This window comes from Rhinatrema bivittatum, chromosome 2, assembly GCF_901001135.1.
Source record: "Rhinatrema bivittatum chromosome 2, aRhiBiv1.1, whole genome shotgun sequence".
Lineage (NCBI taxonomy): Eukaryota > Metazoa > Chordata > Amphibia > Gymnophiona > Rhinatrematidae > Rhinatrema > Rhinatrema bivittatum.
In genome coordinates this window covers 367,931,820-367,954,774 of record NC_042616.1, presented here as the reverse complement: position 1 = coordinate 367,954,774, position 22,955 = coordinate 367,931,820, and the positions used below count along the sequence as shown (strand labels likewise).

At 47.3% G+C, this 22,955-nt stretch overlaps 1 protein-coding gene across 2 annotated transcripts in view; it reads left to right on the top strand.

The window, feature by feature from the left end:
- Nucleotides 1-22,955, top strand: part of EXOC3 (exocyst complex component 3) — a 270,816-nt gene that overhangs the window by 50,884 nt on the left and 196,977 nt on the right. For both annotated transcript variants that reach the window (XR_003854639.1, XM_029589941.1), the window contains exon 4: nt 5,488-5,605. Coding sequence is in view for 1 of the 2 variants with exons in the window: in XM_029589941.1 (XP_029445801.1) it covers nt 5,488-5,605 (118 nt within the window). In the remaining variant the exon portion in view is untranslated. The remainder of the gene's footprint in view (nt 1-5,487; nt 5,606-22,955) is intronic.

Genomic DNA, 22,955 nt, shown 5'->3' with positions numbered 1-22,955 from the left:
GGCTCACCAAACCTACGCGCACAACTGTATTGTATGCGCATAAGCCATGGCACCACCGGAAAATAATCTCAAAGCTCAGGGCCCTTGCCCAGCATGCCACATTAGAGCTGCACAGCATGAGGAGGTCACGGCCCTGTGTATGACAGTGCGAAGAGGCCCTAGGGGGACCTAACTCATGGCCCACCCCAGCCTCTCGAGCAGTATGCCGGACCTAGCATTACACAGTGGGCCCCCCTCAAACGGGGCTCCCCAGGGACACGGCGCCCCTTAGTCTAGACCCAGTATCTATCTCCTGGGTGGAATTCTTCAAGGTCTGCATTCCTTCGTCCACATGCAACCGGGGCCTCCTATAATGCGGCCTCAGGCTCCACCAGAGGACCTCAACATGCCGGGACCCTCTATGCCCAGGGAAGTGATCCCACCGCCCAGAAGCCCTACATTCGGGGACACAGACATCTCAGATGAGGAGTCAGAACTCCTGGAGGAAGGGGAACTCCCTCCGGGGTCCAGAACCCCATCGAACCATGAGATGATTCTTCACCAAGGATGAGCTTCCAGACCTGGTCACACACAGCTTAAAAGAGCTTGCCATCCTGGGCACAAGTGCCTCGGGGGAACCTAAGATGAAGTTAATCAAGTTTTAACGTTTAACCAAGTTATGAAGTTATTCAAGTTAACCAAATTATTAAGTTAATCAATCAGTCAGTCACACATATATCCACAATGCTATTCAAGGAGACTACTGAAGAGCTGCACTTCCGGCAGGGGTATATGTATTAGGGGCTGACGTCAGATTGAAATCTGGTCCGTCTCAAACGGCTAGCAGGAGTACACTATACCCATTGGTCCTGAGTCCATCTGTCTACACTAAGGAAAACGAAATTATCAGGTAAGTAATTTCTCACAGGACAAGCAGGATGGTAGTCCTCGCATATGGGTGACATCAGGATGGAGCCCAATCACGGAAAACGTCTGTCAAAGTTTCCAGAACTTTGACTGGCCCCTACTTGGCATGCCCAGCATGGCACTAACCCTGCAGCCAGCAGGCGTCTCCCTTCAGTCTTCTTTTTTCCAAGCAGCAGTAGCCTCGCGGTTTAGGAGCTCTGAAGAGATTCCTGACAGGAATTTTACTCACGGAGTTAATTAAACTTAAATTGCCCCACAAGGGTCCCTCCTCTAACTTTTCTGAGGCCGCGGTACTCCGGTAAGTTTTTGCAGTCTTTCGTCGATTACCATCTATTTTGGCCCTCGCGGCCTACTGGCCATCGACCGTACTGCGGCTCGATTTTTTTCGATGGCCATGGCGTCGGGGTTTCGTCGCTGCCCAGATTGTACTCGTACCATGTCTATCACAGACCCTCATGGGTGTCTTTGTAATGTGTTTAGGCCGTGAGCATGATGTCCTGACTTGCACCAAATGTGCCCTCATGACACCAAAAGGTTGCAAAGCCAGAATGGAGAAGATGAGACTCCTCTTCCGTACTCACACTGCATTGACGTCATCGGAACCAGTACCGTCAAAGTCGCACCAGCATCGACCACCGTCTGGTATCGACGTCTTCACGGCCATCGACTCCTGTTTCTCCCCCTCAAGATCGAGGGGATTGTAGGGAGAAACATCGGCATCGTAAATTTCGGACCGTCAAGGGAGTGAAATCATCGACCGAGCCACCGTCCGAGCCACCATCGAAGAAGCCCCGTTCAGGAATGGCACCGACCATTCCTGCGACCGGGATATCGAGGCCACCCGATCAGGGTTTGGGAATCGCGATTCCGGCTGTAAAGGTGGTCCCTCCGACTGTGCCTCCGCCTCCCTCTTCCGTCACGGAGCCGGGGCTGCTTGCTCCAGGTCTCCGGGAAGACCTGGACCAGCTGGTCCAGGAGGCCATCGACAAGGCGATGCAACGACTCCAGGTTCCTCCGGCACAGAGAGTGGGAACCAGTCACCGACCCGATGACAGCAGCGCTGGCACCGCTGCTATCCTGGATGGAGGCGCTCATGACTGCCCTTCCACCGGTGATTCCCGGGTCTCTGGCTCCGGTGCGCTCCCCGTTGACAGCTTCATCGGGAGGAGAAACACCGTTACGCATTCCTCCTTCGGGAGTACTGCCTCAGCCATCGATGCCAATTCGTCCCTCGCCACAGATTCATTCATCGGGGGCGATAGGCACATCGGCGCCATCGATGCCTTCAATACTGGCACCGATGCCTTCCAGGCCGTCCAAGGTACCCCCGGCGATTCCTTCTATTTTCTCGGAGCCTCAGCCGGGGCCTTCGGGTATCCAACCCCCTTCTCATCCTACAGGTCAGTCTGCTAATACTTATGACACCTGGGGTAATGATACTTCCACAGACACCGATGACTTATCTTCACCTCCCTCTCCTGCTGAAAGTAGAAAGTGTTCTCCTCCAGAGGACCTTTCTTTCATTAATTTTGTGAAGGAAATGTCTGAGTTGGCCCCTTTTCAGCTTCAGATGGAGCAGGATGATAGGCACCAGATGATGGAGCTCCTCCAATTCCTGGATGCCCCTAAAGTGATCACTTCTTTTCCCACTCATCAAGTTCTTCTTGACCTCAAAATGAACTGGGAAAACCCTGGATCCGTTGCCCCAGTCCATAGAAAAGCTGACGCTACCTATTTAGTACAATCAGCCCTCGGCTTTCAAAAATCTCAGCTCGACCACCACTCAGTGGTGGTGGAATCAGCTCAAAAGAAAGCAAAAAGGATGAAGCCTCAATCATCTATCTGGCTATCTTTGTCAGTTGGGTATATTCAGTGGTGCAGCTGCACCACTGAATGTCCTGCCAGCAAGCCAGTAGCTGACATAAGAACATAAGAAATTGCCATGCTGGGACAGACCAAGGGTCCATCAAGCCCAGCATCCTGTTTCCAACAGAGGCCAAAAACCAGGCCACAAGAACCTGGCAATTACCCAAACACTAAGAAGAACCCATGCTACTGATGCAATTAATAGCAGTGGCTATTCCCTAAGTATAATTGATTAATAGCCATCAATGGACTTCTCCTCCAAGAACTTATCCAAACCTTTTTTGAACCCAGCTACACTAACTGCACTAACTACCTTCTCTGGCAACCAATTCCAGAGCTTTATTGTGCGTTGAGTGAAAAAGAATTTTCTCCGATTAGTCTTAAATGTGTTACTTGCTAACTTCATGGAATGCCCCCTTGTCCTTCTATTATTCGAAAGTGTAAATAACCGAGTCACATCTACTCGTTCACGACCTCTCATGATCTTAAAGACCTCTATCATATCCCCTCTCAGCCGTCTCTTCTCCAAGCTGAACAGCCCTAACCTCTTCAGCCTTTCCTCATAGGGGAGCTGTTCCATCCCCTTTATCATTTTGGTTGCCCTTCTCTGTACCTTCTCCATCGCAACTATATCTTTTTTGAGATGCGGCGACCAGAATTGTACACAGTATTCAAAGTGCGGTCTCACCATGGAGCGATACAGAGGCATTATGACATTTTCCGTTCTATTAACCATTCCCTTCCTAATAATTCCTACATTCTATTTGCTTTTTTGACTGCTGCAGCACACTGAGCCGACGATTTTAAAGTATTATCCACTATGATGCCTAGATCTTTTTCCTGGGTGGTAGCTCCTAACATGGAACCTAACATCGTGTAACTACAGCAAGGGTTATTTTTCCCTATATGCATCACCTTGCACTTGTCCACATTAAATTTCATCTGCCATTTGGATGCCCAATCTTCCAGTCTTGCAAGGTCCTCCTGTAATGTATCACAGTCTGCCTGTGATTTAACTACTCTGAATAATTTTGTATCATCCGCAAATTTGATAACCTCACTCGTCGTATTCCTTTCCAGATCATTTATATATATATTGAAAAGCACCGGTCCCAATACAGATCCCTGAGGTACTCCACTGTTTACCCTTTTCCACTGAGAATATTGACCATTTAATCCTACTCTCTGTTTCCTGTCTTTTAGCCAGTTTGTAATCCACGAAAGGACATCGCCTCCTATCCCATGACTTTTTAGTTTTCGTAGAAGCCTCTCATGAGGGACTTTGTCAACGCCTTCTGAAAATCCAAATACACTACATCAACCGGTTCACCTTTATCCACATGGTTTATTAACCCCTTCAAAAAATGAAGCAGATTTGTTAGGCAAGACTTCCCTTGGTAAATCCATGTTGACTGTGTCCCATTAAATCACGTCTTTCTATATGCACTACAATTTTGATCTTGAGAATAGTTTCTACTATTTTTCCCGGCACTGAAGTCAGGCTCACTGGGTCTATAATTACCCCGGATCGCCCCTGGAGCCTTTTTTAAATATTGGGGTTACATTGGCCACCCTCCAGTCTTCAGGTACAATGGATGATTTTAATGATAGGTTACAAATTTTAACTAATAGATCAGAAATTTCATTTTTGAGTTCGTTCAGAACCCTAGGATGCATACCATCCGGTCCAGGTAATTTGCTACTCTTTAGTTTGTCAATCTGGCCTACTACATCTTCCAGGTTCACAGTGATTTCGTTCAGTTCGTCTGAGTCATCACCCCTGAAAACCATCTCCGGAACTGGTATCTCCCCAACATCCTCATTAGTAAACACGGAGGCAAAGAATTCATTTAGTCTTTCTGCAATGGCCTTATCTTCCCTAAGAGCCCCTTTAACCCCTCTGTCATCTAATGGTCCAACCGACTCCCTCACAGGTTTCTTGCTTTGGATATATTTAAAAAAGTTTTTATTATGAGTTTTTGCCTCTATGGCCAACTTCATTTCAAATTCTCTCTTCGCCTGTCTTATCAATGTTTTACACTTACCTTGACAATGCTTATGTTTATCCTATTTTCTTCAGATGGATCCTTCTTCCAATTTTGAAGGATGTTTTTTTGGCTAAAATAGCCTCTTTCACCTCACCTTTTAACCATGACGGTAATCGTTTTGCCTTCCTTCCACCTTTCTTAATGCGCGGAATACATATGGACTGCGCCTCTAGGATTGTATTTTTAAACAATGTCCAAGCCTGTTGAACACTTTTATCCTTTGCAGCTGCACCTTTCAGTTTTTTTCGAACTATTTTCCTCATTTTATCAAAGTTTCCCTTTTTAAAATTTAGTGTTAGAGCTGCAGATTTACTTATTGTCCCCCTTCCAGTTATTAGTTTAAATTTGATCATGTTAACTGACAGTGGGTCTCCTTTGTATGTCTGAACTTCACATGGTACTTGGACATCTTTACCCAGTAACCCTTATGATAGCAACATAGAGGAAATCAGAAAAACACACTTTTGCTGGCCAGATGCTAGCAAATCAAAAATCATGTGGGGGAAGCTGATTCTGGGTAAGGCAACAACAAAGCACTTAAACTTTGGAAAAAATTATTTGATGGTACCTGTAATCAGAAAATCTAGATTTCGGTTTGAGTGAGCCTATTTTACTTTTTATACATTCTCTCTTTTTTTTTTTACTTGGGCTATGTGTTTCTGTCCAGTGCAGAGATGATGGGGAACCCAGAACTAGCCCCAGAAGTGGATGTGAATTCCCTGCAGCCTCTTCTTTCAAATGATGTGACCAACCAGCTTCTGAGCAAATACATGTCCACACTCACTGTGAGTAAGAACAGGATCGCAGGCTGTCAGAGCATAAACACACATGATGTCTTCGGGCTGTCTTAAATGTTCTTTATAGTTTGTGAGTATTTTTAAACTGCTGAGAATTCAGCAGAATTTTGTACTGTCCTATTTATACAATGATAGCCATCATAATTTAACAGATCAGCAAAGTGCATCCAACAAGGGTTTGTCATAATGTTTTTGTTGATATGGAGTTTGCAACTTATGTAATCTTTGAATTCAGTTATTTAAAATTAAATATCAAAACAATAATTTAACTCTAATTAAATTCCCAGCTCTCATATACTGTCATTCTCTGTCTGCTGAGCCACCCTGCTATCTGATGTCCCTAGATGGACACTGCCCTTTAACAGTAGTGGACCTTGCTGACTGTGTGAGCTGACCCACCTGGCTTACTGTTTGTGAGGTCTAGGACATTTACAGGCTTCTCTGTTGGAGGTGTGCAGAAAGATGTGACAGAAACCTGTAGAATATGATGGCAGATGAGGCTACTGAGGTTCATCTGCCCAATTTACTTCCTGGTGCAATGCCATAGACCCCAGTTAATTTCTGACTTCTCCTTCAGATCTGTGCAACTGGGGATTCCTTGAGAACAAGCAGGATGGTAGTCCTTACACATGGGTGACATGAGATGGAGCCCAATGCGGAAAACGTATTTCAAAGTTTCTAGAAACTGACTAGGCACACTGAGCATGCCCTATACCACTCATCCATGTGAGGTCCCTCGTCAGTCTCTTTTTCCCGTCGATAGCAGGGCTGAATTAGCTATGCTGTCATGGGAACTGTCAATCAGGCCCGGGAGGCGGAGCTTCAAAATAGGTTTCAGATGTTTGACTCTGAGGCTGCGCGTGAGTTCCCGCGCAGGAAACCAGAATCTCCTCAGTCTGTTTTTTCCGCATGCGTTCCCACATGCGGAGCTTCAGTCTCCTCAGATTTTGATATTTTGTCAGTTTTTTCTCAGCGTTTTCTTCATTTTTGTTAGTTAAAAGACCGAATATGCCAAGGCCATCTGGATTTAAGCCCTGCTCCTGCGGGAAAATAATGTCCATAACAGATGGACACGAACGATGTTACCGGTGTCTGGGCCCAGACCACCAGCAGGAGTCCTGTCAGCACTGCGGTAGGATGTCCCCAGAGCCCGCAGACAAAGAGACGATAAGATACAGGCTTTGAGAGCAGTGGCGGGAGGATGGTATGCCCTCCCCCCTCGGAGGCTCATTCTTCCCCTGGGCCTGTGAAATTGATGCCCCTACAGGTGCGTAGGGCAGCGTCGATGGAGGTGGGGACGGCACAAAGATTAAGAAACATGGCGCCGGTAATAAGGAGCAAGTGGATGCGTCGGAGCATCGACATCAGAGCGCTCATGCATCGTCGAGCAGCGGGGATCCGACTCCCTCGATGCACAAAAGGTCCCTCACCAAGACAAAGAAACAGACACATGCAGTGTCTCATCATCACTGCTCCGACTCTACGCAACAGGAGTTGGCATCGACAAGTGCAGAGCCAGCGCCGGCGACACTTGCATCAACTTCAAAATCATCGACGCACCCGAAGCAGGGCCCGACTCCACCGAAATCGTTGGCGCCGACGCGCTTGGAACCTGACCCAATGCGCCGTCAGCCATCTGTGACGCAATCCAAGAGGTCTTTGAACAGGCATCAGTGGCATCTGCGCATTCGTCGACGCAGCCAACGCAGGCCCCGGAAAGGTTGGCGCAATCAGAACCGCAAGCAGCCAAATGGAGAGACTACATACCATCGAAGAACTTCGATGCAGGAACCCCTACAATCGACTCGTCCACAGTGGAGTCCTCATCACTCTGCAGGGTCTGCATCTTCATTAGAACATGACTCCATGGCAGGATCTGATGCTGAGTGGGTGAGGGTAGTTTCTCACTCGTCTGCATTGTCAACTTCCTCTATACAAGTTTATTCAGATTTGTCTTCCACCTCTAGGCAGCGTGCCTCGACTCATAGCTTGCAGGAACCATTGACAAGGAAACGGGAAGCAACGGGAGAACTATTATCTCAAAAAGTCAGCGTCCAGCACCTGATGCAGATATCTTTTCTGCAGCATTGCCACCGCAAGGCAAATCTAGGTCGGGGAAGAAGATCATGCCTCCTCAAACCCGACAAGCGTTTACACTGCTTTCTGAGGCTCTATCAGGATTTTTTGAGAGTATGCAATCCACCTTTGCTCTACCTTCCTCTTCCCCGAGCACGGGAGTTCCATCGCCAGAACTCACGCAGGTTCCATCTCCTGATAGACCGATATCTCCGGTAACCGGCCTACATTCCCCTCCGCCAATGCAGCAGTGGGAACCCCGAGAGATCTGTCAACAGCCACTTACTCCAACTTCTTCACCCACATCTCCCGATATGCACACGGGGTATCCTTCGGAGCCTGCAGAACCCTACTCTCCACCGGAGGATTTGACATACCTGAAATTTTTGGAGAAACTTGGATCCGTTCTTAAACTTGAAGTTCAAAAACTTCCAGATCCTAGAGCAGAAACACTAGATCTCTTAAAGATCTTTAATCTTCCATCGGAGTCCACGTCTCTTCCTGCTCATAGTCTTAAGACAGTGTGCTGGAGAAGTCATGGGAAACCCCGTATACGATTCTGGTGGTCGCCCGGAAGACAGATCTTAAGTTTAAATTGAAGCAGTCTACTTACTATTCAGTGAATCAGTTACCACACGCGTCCATTGTTGTAGAGTCGGCAATGCACCGGGCTAAAAAGACGCGACTGCACTCCGCCACTCCTCCAGGAAAGGAACATCGCTACTTGGATTTATTTAATTTATTTAACAATTTTATATACCGACCTTCATAGTAGATTACCATATCGGATCGGTTTACAGTTTAACAGAGGGAAAAACTAGAGTAACAAATTCACGTAAACGAAAGATAACCAAAGCAGGAATAAGTCAAAGTTACAATCAACAGGGGGCGGGAACTTGGAAGCTTGCAACAAGCTGGAAAGAAGAAAAGGCCAGTAAAGTAATTTTACCGTAGAGTACAAGTTACAAACTTAAGAACGATACTTATAGTCCCAGCTGACAGCTGTAAAAACGTGACCACATTCAGAATATTTATTTATTTATTCTAACTTATTACTCCTATTTACTAAAAGCACTTTAGGTGAGAGAAAGTTTTTATAGAACAATTTAAATACAACAAAGCACAATATAACAACCACAAATCAATTATATCCCACCCCCACAATGGTAAGACACTAGCTAAAGAAGCTAAGACTGGAGAACTGAAAAGTGAAATGATAAAAAGAAAGAGGCAGAAGCAAGAAGAGGCAGTACACCTTCTCCAAGTTGGTTTTGTTTTCTTCCCTCACTCCTCTACCATTCTGGGTAGAAAAGCATACAAGTTCCCATATATAAACCAACATCCAGGCATCCCCCACCACAAGTGTATTTTTACCCAAACCTGTTCTTTTCCCCCTACAGAGCTCTCTAAGCTGTGTGGCTACATACCCACACACAACGTCAGTCCCTCCCATGCATAGCTTCTGTATCTCTGCGCAGGTCGGGTCTTGGCTGCCTTCCAGTTCCACTTCCTGATTGCCTGTGGCCTGTCTGAGCCTGTGCAAGGCCTCCCCACCCACCTGTCTAACCTGAGTGAGTCCTCTGACCTACCTCTTGCTATGAGGAAGGGGAGGGTAGAGCAGGGTCAGAGCTTCTCTTTCTCGCTCTCTCTCTATTTATTGCTCCTGTCTGCAGCCAGTCAGTTGAATGCTCACTCATGTGAGGATGGAGAGCAGAGCTTGTTGCTAGAATGTGATCTGTGTCTTTTGCTCGGAGGTATGGGGGGACAAGAGGGAGAGAACTGTGGTGACCTATGTGCTAAGAGAAAAGGGGGGAATGTGCAGTGGGAAGAGGCAGGGGACAGTTCCTGGGGAAAGGGGAAAAATGGAGAGGAAAAGAGGCATAGGGACAATGTGAAGATGTTTTTACATGATTCTTCCTTGCTGAAATACCATATTGCCCAAATAAAGTGTTCGCTCATACATGGGTGACCATCATCCGATAGACGTCAAAGCTACTAGAAGTTTCAAGCATGTAGTAATGGGGTTTGAACACAGGGCCCTGGGAGTTGCAAACTGGGAACCTGCAACAGAGCCACAGAGGCTGCTGACTCATAAGAGAGCCTGAGGATAGTTCATTTCCTTAGCCAAGAGAGTTGGACATGCCTCCAAAGGCTGTTCATTGGACCAGCATTGGATGTGCCCTACATTGAGGCGAGGATATAAGGAACTCTCAGAAGCCACCATGGTGTGACTGCAATTGGAGTGTTTCATAACCCCATCGTGTAGAGAAGAGCAACAAAAATTATAAAGGGGGGTGGACTGGTTTTCCTCGAAAGGAAAGGTTAAACAGGTTAGGGCTCTTCAGCCTGGAGAAAAGCAACTGAGACAGAATATAATAGAGGTTTATAAAATCATGAGTGGGTTGGAATAGGTAAATAGGGGATCACTATTTACCTTTTCAAATAGTACTAATGCTAGGAGACTTTCCATGAAACTGAACAGGCAGCAAATTTGAAAATAAATTAGAGAGAGTAGTGGTTTTTTTTTTTTTTGTCACTCAACACACAATCAAGCTGTGGAATTTGTTGTTGGACGATGTCATCAACACATGTAGCCTAGTGGGGATTAAAAGGGATTTGGACAGGTTCCTGAAAGAAAAGTCCATAAATAATCATTAGCCAGGTAGACTACAGAAAACCATCATTTATCCCTGGGAGTAACAAAGTATGGATCTATTCTTTGGGATCTGCCGGGTTCTTGGGACCCAGATTAGCCTCTGACAGCCAAGATGCTGTGCTCAAAGAACGTGGTCTGACTCAGCATAGCATCTCATTTTTATCAAATACAAATTTTTTTTTTTTTTATCTCTGCTCCATTTCCTTTTATTTATTCACCTGCATGCATCTTTCTTGGTGCTCTGCATTTTCAAACTTTGCCAAAATTAATTTGTTCTACATGACCAGCTACTTGTTCTTCACCCTCCATCCTTTCTCATCTCTTCCATTCCTATGTCATAAAACTCTTTTATGTTTTGGCATCTTACCTTTGTCTTTGCACGACATTCTTTTCAGGCGTCGATGTTAACTGCAAGAATTAATCAACAGTTTTACATAGTGCATGAATGTTTACAGATGCTCAAACACCTTCCAGCACCTGATCTGTCTACCTATCTTAAATATGGAAGAGGGAAATTGCCACGTATTGCGCACAGTATATGAGGGCGTTCGAATCGTCATCACGAGCATTGGCCTCTGTGATTGCGGCACGTTAGAATGGCATGGCTGAGAGCCAGTGCCATATGGGAGGACGTGCACGATAAACTGGCGAACTTACCTTGTAAAGGGGACAATCTGTTCGGTAGCCGCTTCCAGGAGACAGTGGCTGAGCTGAAGGAGCAGTCGGTTGCTGTGCAATCTGTGATGAATCCACAGTCCTATTCTACGTCCTCCAGGCACTATTATGCTCCATTTCGTTGACAGTCATTCCACCGACGCCCATACCGCCCGTATACGTCTTACAGGCCACAACCATACCAACCACCGCAAAGGGTATCACAACAGCAAATACAGAACAGAAAAAGTCGCCCTCGAGCTCAGAGAACTCAGGGCCAACAACCTACTTCTGCCCCCAAAACTCCTTCTTCTCTTTAGGAGTCGCTCAACCACCACCGTCGCCACAGTTCACAGCGGGAAGAATCACATTATATATCCAGGAGTGGAAAAAGATAACTACAGATTGTTGGGTTCTGGATATAGTCCAACATGGTTACCAACTTCAATTTCTAACATGACCTCCACTCCCGTCTATATTCACCAGGGGGATAACATCAAATCAAGACCAACTGGGAGTGGAAATATCATCCCTATTACGGCAACGGGCGATACATCTAGTCTCCCCCTCTTTCCAAACTACAAGGTTCTACTCCCCATATTTCCTAATTACCAAGAAGTCAGGAACTCTATGCCCCCATCCTGGATCTTCAAGAACTGAACAAGTATCTAGTCAAGGAAAAATTCAAGATGATTTCCCTCAAATCCATTCTTTCTCTGCTGCAGCACAATGATTGGATGTGTTCAATAGATTTGAAGGATGCGTATATACATATTCCAATGCACCGGTCTTCCTGGCGTTACCTATCCTTCCAGTTCAAGACACAACACTACCAATACAAAGTTCTGCCGTTCGGATTTTTAGCGGCACCCAGAGATTTTACAAAGTGCATGGTGGTGGTGGTGGTGGCGTTCCTTCGACAGAAAGATATCAAGATATTTCCATACCTGGACGATTGGCTCATCGTAGCCTCCAACTCGAGACGCTACGTGTTCATCTGCAAGACACGATCGGTTGTGTGAACAATTTGGGTCTGATCATAAATTACGAAAAATCCAACCTCACACCCACACAACTGATACAATTCATAGGAACGAGGCTGGACACAACCAGGAACAGAGCTTTTCTCCCAGAAGAGGAAAGTCATTATACGACAGCTCCTACGGTCACTTCAGGTCACTCAATCACCGTCAGTGTGCCAGATCCTAACAGTGTTAGGCCACATGGCCGCAGCTATTCATACTGTACCAAATACCAGACTACACATGCGCTGTCTTCAGTGGGGACTAAAGTGGCAATGGCGTCAACATTCTCAGCTGTTGACATGGAAGTTATCCTTAACCCAAGAGATGTTGAAGGACATACACTGGTGGTTGAACAAGACCACACTCAACAAAGGTGCCCCGTTCAACCTCTTCTCACACAATGTGGTACTCACCACAGACTCCTCCCGCAAAGGATGGGGTGCATACCTCGATCACCTAGAGACACAAGGCCTGTGGTCCTTGACCGAACAACATTTCCAAATCAATCTGCTGGAACTCAGAGCAATACGGTACGCATTACAGACATTGTCTCTCACTTGCGGGGTCGACGGACAATCATGTGGCCATGTTCTGTATAAACAAACAAGGAGGGTCCGGTTCTTGGAACCTGTGCAGGAAAGCGATAATCATTCTAGAATGGGCAGCCCGTCATTCAATTCAACTACAGGCAACATACCTCCCCGGAGTGGTCAACACTTGAACAGACAAGTTGAGACGAATATTTCATCCCCATGAATGGTCGCTTCATCCATGAGTGACGTAAAGAATTTTTGTGACATGGGGGGTTCCGACCCTAGATCTGTTCGCTACGGAGTTCAACAGGAAAGTCGCACGCTTCGTTCAGTATGGCCCAGCAATCAAAGGACAGCACAAGACGCTTTCCTCATTCCTTGGACGGAAAAACTGCTATACGCTTTTCCCCCAATTCCACTGATAACCAGAACAATTCAGAAGTGCATGCGGGACGGAGCATAACTTATTCTCATTGCGCCCGCATTGCCAAGGCAACCGTGGTACACCCACCTCCTGCAACTCTCCATAGACAACCCAATCCGAATGCCTGACCGAGAGGATCTCCTGTCTCAAGAGGAGGGAGCTCTCCTTCAATCCAATGCATTCCTCCCTCCACCTAACAGCATGGAGATTGAACAGGTCCTCCTAGTGGAACAGGGACTGTCGTGAGAGATACAAGAAATACTCATAGCATCACGGAAACCTTTGACCAGAAGAAATTACTCCTTCAAGTGGAAAAAGTATGCAGATTGGTGCGGGTCCAGGAGCCTAGATCCATTACTCTGTCCCCCTGAACTCTTATTAGACTAACTTCACGAACATAAGAACATAAGAAATTGCCATGCAGGGTCAGACCAAGGGCCCATCAAGCCCAACATCCTGTTTCTAACAGAGGCCAAAACCAGGCCACAAAAACCTGGCAATTACCCAAACACTAAGAAGAACCCATGCTACTGATGCAATTAATAGCAGTGGCTATTCCCTAAGTAGCAGTGGCAGGCCTAGCCACGTCGTTGGTTAGGGTCCATCTCAGTGCCATTGCGGCTTTCCACATACCACATCAAGGTCAGCCAATATCCGTACATCCGATGATTCCTCGTTTCATCGGGGGTCTCACACAATTAAGACCTCCTGTCTCCAAACCTCCAGTAGGGTGGGATCTGAACATGGTCTTGGAACAACTTTTTTTCCATTTGAGCCATGGACTCTGTTCACCTTAAATACCTGTCGTGGAAGGCAGTCTTCTTGGTAGCAGTCACGTCAGCTCGCAGAGTCAGTGAGTTGCAGGTTTTAGTTCACTATAGCCCTTACCTTCAATTCTACCATCACAAGGTCATCCTTAGGACGCATCCATCCTTCTTACCGAAGGTGGTCTCACAATTTCACCTGAATCAAACAATAGAACTACCCACTTTCTGTCCAAAACCACATCATAATGACAGAGAGCGGCTCTTGCACACGCTAGACTGCAAAAGAGTATTGGCCTATTACAAGCAACAGACCGCTTCACTGTCAAGAGCCTCACAGTTCGTCTCTTTCAATCCAAATGCCCCCAGATTACCAGTGGCAAAATGTACTATTTCCAGCTGGATTGCTCAGTGTATCCAGTTTTGCCACCAGAAGCGGAATGTTAACCTCTCTGCTCCACCCTAGGCTCACCAAGTGAGAGCAGTAGCCGCTTCGGTAGCAAACCTCAGACATGTCCAACCATTGGACATTTGCAAAGTGGCTACATGGTCATCCCTTCATACATTCATGTCCCACTACTGCCTGGACCAATACTCGGCTGAAGATGCTAAGCTGGGACGAGCCATTCTAGATTCACTAACACACTAAATAACAGTCGACTGCCACTGGAGCAGGATCATGCTTACAGGACTAATACAACTACAGACTACAGCTTAGGACTCCCATGACAGCATGGCTAATTCAGCCCTGATATCGACAGGAAAAAGCAAGTTTGCTTTACTGTAAGTGGTGTTTCCGTAGATAGCAGGATGAATTAGCCATGCTGACCCACCCACCTCCCTGTGCAGTCGACACCACTCTGTATCCTTCTTAAGCTTGCTTTCTTACAGACTGAGGCGATTCTGGTTTCCTGCGCAGGAACTCAAACATCTGAAGCCTACTTTGAAGCTCCGCCTTCCGGGTCTGATTGACAATTCCCATGACAGCATGGCTAATTCATCCTGCTATCTACAGAAACACCGTTTACGGTAAGCAAACTTGCTTTTTTTTTTTTCTTTCCCACGGAACGGTGAGCCTTGTGGTTTGAGCTCTAAAAACTTGGCTTCGTCTTGTGGAAAACGGTGGTTTGTTTTTTTTTTGCGTTTTTTCGCATTCATTTTTTTCAGGTCCGTTGCTGGGTGCCCATCTTGGTGCCTCCCCATAGTGTTCCCAGTCAGGGTTTTTGGCATTTCGGGTAAGTTTTCTTTTTGCGGTCGGTTCCCCCTGTGGTGGCAGTGCCTGTGTGCTCTCCAGCCATTGATGCCCGCCACCATCATTCCGTCCTTTTTATATTGTCCCATCATTGATGCCCCCAGTGCCCGAGGACCATGTCGATCACCAATCCTCATGATGTTTGCATTCTCTGCCTGGTTGCATTGCTTGATGTCTGGGGTTGCCCCAATTAATCTGATAACCCGAGAATTCCCCAAAGGCACCCATTATCCCCAAAAGAAGAGGGAGTGAGGTCTGCGGCGAGGTAAGATAGACCAAAAGATCATCAGCGAACGCTGCACATTTGAATATCCGATCATTCAAGCGAATACCCCGTACGCCAGACGCATCCTGAATGGTCAAAAGCAAAGGTTCCAATTGTAAAATAAATAGCAAGGGGGAAAGGGGGCAGCCCTGACGGGTACCACGATGAATAAGAAAGGGTGGCGAACGTTCCCCATTAACTAAGATGGAGGCCTGTGGAGCCGCATATAACAAAGATACCGCCTGCAGAAAAAACCCCTCAAAGCCCATAGCCCGTAAAATAGTAAATAAATACGGCCACTCCACCCGGTCAAATGCCTTTTCGGCATCAAAGCTCACAACCAAGTAAGGGACCTGTGTGTAATGACCAAGTTCCATTGCCGTAAGTAGGCGCCTAATATTAGTAAGGACATAGCGTTTCCGAACAAAGCCCACCTGATGATCCCCCACAAGGTCAGGTAAAATCCTGGCAAGCCTATCAGCAAGGATTTTCACCAAGATCTTCTGATCGCAATTCAATAAAGAAATTGGGCGGTACGATTCTACCTTCTGTGCATCTTTCCCGGGCTTCACAATCAGCGTAATATGAGCAGCGTTCTCCCGTATCGGAAAATGACCTTTAGTAATCAAATCCATAAAAAAGGCCTTCATGGGGGCACAAACTTGAGCTATAATACACCGATAGAATTCTGCAGTAAAGCCATCCGGACCGGGGGCCTTTAGCAGCTTAGTCTGCAGGATCCCCCCGCGAATTTCAAGGTCCGTGAGAGGGCTATTAAGCGCCAGCCGCTGTTCAAGCGTGAGGATTGGCAAAGACAAGGATTCACAAAACTGAGTACACTTCTCCTCAGACCAAGTACCTGCACTATATAAGTGAGTATAATAATCACGAAAAAGACATAAAATAGCATTGGTATTAGTCTCAACGTGACCAGAGGAATTCTTTAATCCAGTCACATACCGGGTACCTCGAGACGTACGAATCAAATGGGACATCAATTTCCCAGCCTTATTACCATAACGGTATAATTGATACTGATAGTACAAGATACTTTTCTTAGCACGGGCGTGCAAGACGGTATTCAAAGCACACTGGAGAGAGTAGTATTGGTCACGCAGAGGCCCCGTATTGGATCGTAACAGTTGGCGCTTAACACTGCGCATCTGATTCGTCAACTGAATAATTTGGCTGTTAATAGTTTTCCGCCTATGGCCCAGGTAGGAAATAATATCACCTCGCAACACAGCTTTAGCCGCATACCAATACAATGAGGGATCATCCTTGTGCTCTCGATTAAGGGCTTCATAATCAGCCCATTTATCAAGCAAATATTTTTGAAAAGCAGGATCCGTAGCCAAAAAATATGGGAAGCGCCAGTGCCTAGTCCCTCCCCCCGGAGGGGCAAGCTGCAAATCCACCCACACCGGAGCATGATCCGAAATCACAACTCCCTCGATTCCAGCTTCACTGACCATAGGAAAAGCGTGGCTACTAAGCAGAATATAATCTATGCGGGCATAGGATGCATGAGCCCGCGACAAGTGAGTGAAGTCCTTAACTCCAGGGTTAAGAAGCCGCCAAACATCCACAACCTGTAGCGCTGTTTCCAACATCGCTGGGCCCTTACCCATCCCCACTTCTCGCCTAGTTACCCGTGAGGCATCCACCTGGGTGTCCCGGATCGTGTTAAAATCCCCCCCAAGGACTAGAATGTCATTCAAATGAGGCAAAAGATGATTATAAATAGTCTGGAAGAACCGAGCATTATAGTGATTAGGGGCATAAATATTGCAAAAAACCATGCGCCTATGGTATAATTCAGCGACCACAATAATAAAGCGGCCGTCTGGGTCTTTAATCTCTTGGATAACCCTAATGGGCAACTGTTTATGAAAAAGAATTGCAACTCCAGCAGAATTAGTGGAGGCCGATGCAAACAGCACCCGTCCCACCCAATGTTACAAAGTTTGCGATGCTCATCATCAGTAAGATGTGTTTCCTGCAAAAAACCAACAGCAGTCCCCTTCTTGTTCAAATGGGACAGTATTTTAGTACGTTTGATGGGGGAATGTATCCCGCTCACATTCCAAGAAACTATACGAGTTACATTACTAGAGATGTAAAAAACAATTGACCACTTGCAGGTGAAGTAAAAAACAGTATACAGGTCAGAGCCCTCCCAGCCGGAGCCCAGACCTGAAATAACCCTACAAAGACAGCAAGAACACAATAAGCAGAAACCATATCGGAATTGGACCATAATAAACTCCGAGCACAAAAAATCCCAACCCCCTCCCCTTCCCCAGTTACCCCATCCCCCCCCCATAACCCTTATCCCCTTCTGTAACCCCGCCCTTGAAGACACAATACCCTTAAGATACCACTATCTTGGGTCTTGTGTAAGGAGAGACCACGTGTCTTTTACCCCTTGCGAGTGAGTTCCTATCCCCGTCATCCCTCTTCCCTCCCTCCCCCACCCCCCAGCAAAATGAATACAGTAAGTTTGACACCCAAAAAAGAAAGGAATACCAGGACCTCAGAGGACTAACATATACACATCAGGGTGTCTCGTTCCCCGAGAACGTCCCCCCCGAGCCGGGAATTGAGCCAGGGCCCAGCCCACAGCCCTCTCCCCAGCCCAGCATAGGAAAGAGCTCCGAAGGCAGAAGGGGAACGAGCACCCGGTGTTGGGAGCAAGCCAAGAATCCACAAAAAAACAAAAAAAAACAAAACGGAAGAACCAGTGGATCCGCCCCCGCAAGAGAGAGCACTGAGCACCCTCCACCACGACAGGTCAGCAAACCTCCCACATGAATATTATCCCAAACAGTCAGGCGCCAGGGGAAAGACCCCGTGCAGGCAAAGTGAGCCCCCAACATTAGCCGAAGCGAGAGAGAAAAAAAGAAAAAAAATAGAAAGGGGGAAATTCTGGTCGCCGTATCTCAAAAAAGATATAGTTGCAATGGAGAAGGTACAGAGAAGGGCAACCAAAATGATAAAGGGGATGGAACAGCTCCCCTATGAGGAAAGGCTGAAGAGGTTAGGGCTGTTCAGCTTGGAGAAGAGACGGCTGAGGGGGGATATCATAGAGGTCTTTAAGATCATGAGAGGTCTTGAACGAGTAGATGTGACTCGGTTATTTACACTTTCGAATAATAGAAGGACTAGGGGGCATTCCATGAAGTTAGCAAGTAGCACATTTAAGACTAATCGGAGAAAATTCTTTTTCACTCAACGCACAATAAATCTCTGGAATTTGTTGCCAGAGGATGTGGTTAGTGCAGTTAGTGTAGCTGGGTTCAAAAAAGGTTTGGATAAGTTCTTGGAAGAGAAGTCCATTAACTCATCAACCCTCTAGCCACCGCAGAGCCTGTCCCTCTCAACGCGATCCTTGGGTCGCCTGGCTTGTCGTTCGCTGACCCTCCACGTAGGCCTTAGCTTGTTCCGGCGATTCAAACCATTTCGCTCCATCCGTTGTCGCCCCGCGCAGCCTCGCAGGATAGATGAGGGTCGCCCGATGACCCATATTAATGAGTTGTGAGCAATAAGGAGCCATGGCACGGCGACGCTGGGAGACCTCCGCCGAAAAATCTTGGAATAGTAGGACCTTATGGCCATCAATCGTGAGACTGCGTCCCCCGCGCAAGGCTCGAAGAATCTCCATTTTATGGGCATAATTCAATAGTTTTGCAATCACAGGCCGCGGGCGAACGGTGTCTACCGACCTCGGCCCCAAACGGTGCGCTCTTTCCACACGGAGCGGGCCATTGGTAGCAGTAAGTTGCAATTGCTCCAGGAGCTATTTTTCAAGGTAAGCTGATAGCTCGGAATCTTTAATAGACTCCGGCATACCAATTAAGCGGATATTGGATCTTCTAGATCTATTTTCTAGCTCTTCGAGCCTCTGGGCCTGCTTAGTAGTAGTAGCTTGTAACTCCGCGATGTCACGTTTCGCCGTCACCAGGTCATCCTGGGCTTCCGAGACTCGCATCTCCAACTCCATCAGCCGCGGTTCGTAGCCATTTATCGCCTGCTTCAGCTCCGCCAGCTGTTCTGCGATGGTTTTAAGTTCCGGGCCCAGCACTGCCGACATCGCCGTCTTGAGCTGCTCGAGGTCAGTACCCGAGCCTTGCGATCCCGGCGGCGGGCGGTCAGGCGACGATGGCGGATCAGGCCCACGAGGTTTCTCCCGTTCTTTATCCTTTCGGATCGTCCGAGTCGCCATTCCGTGGGAAAAAACAGGCACACCACTTAGACACGGATAGCGAGGAAAAAAAAGGATGGTGTCAAATAAAATAGAGCTAGGGGATGGTGGTAGATCGGGAATCGGGGCCCGGAGCTAAGGCTCCCACATCCGCTTTCCCCACTAGCTCACGTGATCTCCCTTGGATTTGTTTTTAATGCGCTACTTGCTAACTTCATGGTGTGCTCCCAGGTTCTTCTATTATGTGAGAGATTAAATAACCGATTTACATTAACTTGTTCAAGTCCTTTCATGCTATTTGTAGACTTCTATCATATCCCCCCTCAGTCGTCTCTTCTACTAACTAAACAGCCCTAATTTCTTTAGCCTTTCCTCATAGGGTAGCCATTCCATGCCCCTTATTATTTTGGTTGCCCTTCTCTGCACTTTCTCCAGTGCAGCTATATCCTTTTTGAGATGTGGTGACCAGAACTGCACACAGTATTCAAGGTGAGGATGTGTCTTGGGTCCTGATGGCTTCCAGAAAGTCTTCCACTAGAAGGTCCTATGGACTGAAGTGGAGGAGGTTGTCCATGTGGTATGAGTAGAAGACCCTAGATCCATTCTCCTGCCCCACACAAAAACAGCTTGAATACCTTCTACACCTTTCGGAGGCTGTCTTGAAAAGCAACTCCATCAGATTTCATCTTAGTGCAATTGGCGCATACACCACACGGTGTAGATGGTATGCCCATCTCTGTACAGCCTATGTTTCATGCGAGCCTGCTTCAATTGAAGCCTCCCCTAAGGCCTCCTGCTGTGTCTTGGGACCTCAACATGGTGTTAGCTCAGTTTATGGAAGCTCCTTTTGAGCCGCTCCGCATCTGTAACCTGAAGTACCTGACCTGGAAGATCATATTTTTGGTGGTGCTCACTTCAGCGTGCAGGGTAGGTAAGCTCCAGGCCTTAGTGACTTATCCACCTTACACTGTTCATCATGACAGGGTGGTCATGCTTATGCACCCTAAGTTCCTGCCTAAACTGGTGACGAATTTCTAACTTAACTAGTCAATCGTTCTGTCATTTTTCTTTCCCAGGCCTCATTTGCATCAAGGCAAACGAGCACTGCCCAGTTTGGACTGCAAGAGAGCCTTAACCTTCTATCTAGACAATCCACTCAACTTTTTGATTCTTTTAATAAGAATAGGTTGAGCATTGCCGTTGACACACCATATCCAGTTGGCTAGCAGATTTCATCCCCTTCTGTTATAGCCCTTGTCATTAACGTACTCATAGCCTTCTCCTTTATTCCTTTAATTATACTCTGTTTTGTCTCCCATTTCTTTGCACCTCCTTATATACCCCCATTTATACCCCTTTCCCCCTTCCCCTATCCTTAAACCCTACTTTTTCCCTATAGCAACCCTTTTATACCCCTTTTATTTACCCCCTCCGCTATCCTTTAAACCTTACTTTTCCCTATAGCAACCCTGCTAGTCTATATATCAGAGCTTTCCAAAGTGTGTGTCGTGTCGCCTGAGGTGTGCCGCGCAAGCCCGGTGCACGTGACACACCGGCAAGTAGGAGCCAATGCAGCCGCCGGTGGAGCTCATCCCACTGGCTGCTGAGCAGTAAAGAATCGCTGTGCTGTGTGCCGCGGACACACAGCAGGAAGATCGGCATGGCCATGGTGAGTTCACGTCACCACGGCCCGAAGAAAAAGGGCACGTCTAAACGTGCAGGTGCTCCTCCTTCTTCCTGCCCATGCGGCCCCGGAAGAAAAATGTTGCCGGAGCCACACGGGCAGAAAGGGGGAGGAGCGTCAGCCGCGTGCAGAAGAGGAGCAGCAGCGTTGTTGCAGCGGGTAAGAAGAGGAGGAGGCCGGATGCAGGGTCCCCACCGCGGATCGGCCCAAGAAGATCAGGGCTGCTGCAGAGCCCATCCTGCAGCGACCCGTGAAGAGGAGGCCCAGAGGTAAGAGAGAGGCTGAGGGCCCGTAGAGTGCGTGTGTGAGGTGAGTTGAGCGATTGTGTGCGTGTGTGAGGTGAGTTGAGCGATTGTGTGCGTGTGTGAGGTGAGTTGAGCGATTGTGTGCGTCTGTGAGGTGAGTTGAGCGATTGTGTGCGTCTGTGAGGTGAGTTGAGCGATTGTGTGCGTGTATGAGGTGAGTTGAGAGATTGTGTGTGGGAGTGAGGACCTGAATGTTTGCAGAGACAGCATGTGAGAGAGCCTGTGTGTGTGTGTGTGTGAGAGAGACAGCATGTGACAGTGAGAGTCTGTGCTTGAGCAAGACAGCATGTGGGAGTGAGAGAGAGCCTGGGTGTGTGAGAGTCAGACAGCATGTGCAAGAGAGAGACTGTGTATGAATGATTGTATGAGAGAGAGCATGTGACAGTGAGAGCCTGTGCTTGAGCAAGACAACATGTGGGTGTGAGAGAGAGCCTGGGTGTGTGAGAGTCAGACAGCATGTGCAAGAGAGAGACTGTATGAATGATTGTATGAGAGAGAGCCTGTGAGTGTGTGAGAGAGAGAAAGCATGTGAGAATGAGAACCTGACAATGTTTGAGGGAAGAAGATAGATGGAGAGAAAAGAAATAGAAAAAAAGACAATATGAAAGGAATTGGCAAAAAAATAAGAAAGGGGAGGTGGAACAAAAAAGCCTGTGACCAACCGATTAGAAAACTAAGATCAGACAGCAAAGGTAAAAAAAAAAAAGAAATAAATTACTTTTTACTGATTGGCACATGTAATCTTTGGTAATGTGCAAGAGTAGCACTTTCTCTATGCTGATTTCACAATGTACGAGATCAACATGGAGGAAGTGGAAACCCACGGGGCCTGCACAGAGGAGGCAGCAGAATGGCTTCAGTGCCAATAGCAGCAATCAGCGCCTCCCCAATAGCCATGCGGCAGCAGTGACAGTGGCAGCAGAGGAATGAGAGAGGCTCCGAGGTTGCTGGCAAAAGAAAGAGAGGGGGTTTGCCTTTAGTGTGTGCCTGCCTGAGGGTGTGTCTGTGTATGAGAATGTATGGGTGTCTTCCTGGGGTTTGTATGTGTGAGAATAGGTGCCGGCCTGTGTGTGGTGTATGTGTGTGTGAGAATGAATTGGTGCCTGCCTGGGGGTCTGTGTGTGTGAGAATGAATGTGTGCATGCCTGAGGGAGTGGTGTGAAATTGAATGGAAGCCTGCCTGGGGGTCAGTTTCAGTGTGTGAGAATGACTGGGAGCTTGCCTGGGTGTGTGTGTTTGTGTGTATGTGAGGGAGCCAGACAGAGTAGGTATGAGAAAATCCAGGGGAGTAAGAGTTTGTGTGGGGGTGTGTGTGTGGAGGGAGAGAGAGTGTCTTAGAGCTTGAGAGTGTGTCAGTGTCTGTGAGAGCAAGAGGTTATGGTGGGTATAAGAGCATGAATGTGGATGTATGTGACAGTATATGTGTGAGAGAGAGAGGATAACCTCCTAATCCTTGACAATATCAGGGTGACTGGAAATCAAGAGCTCCCACGTAT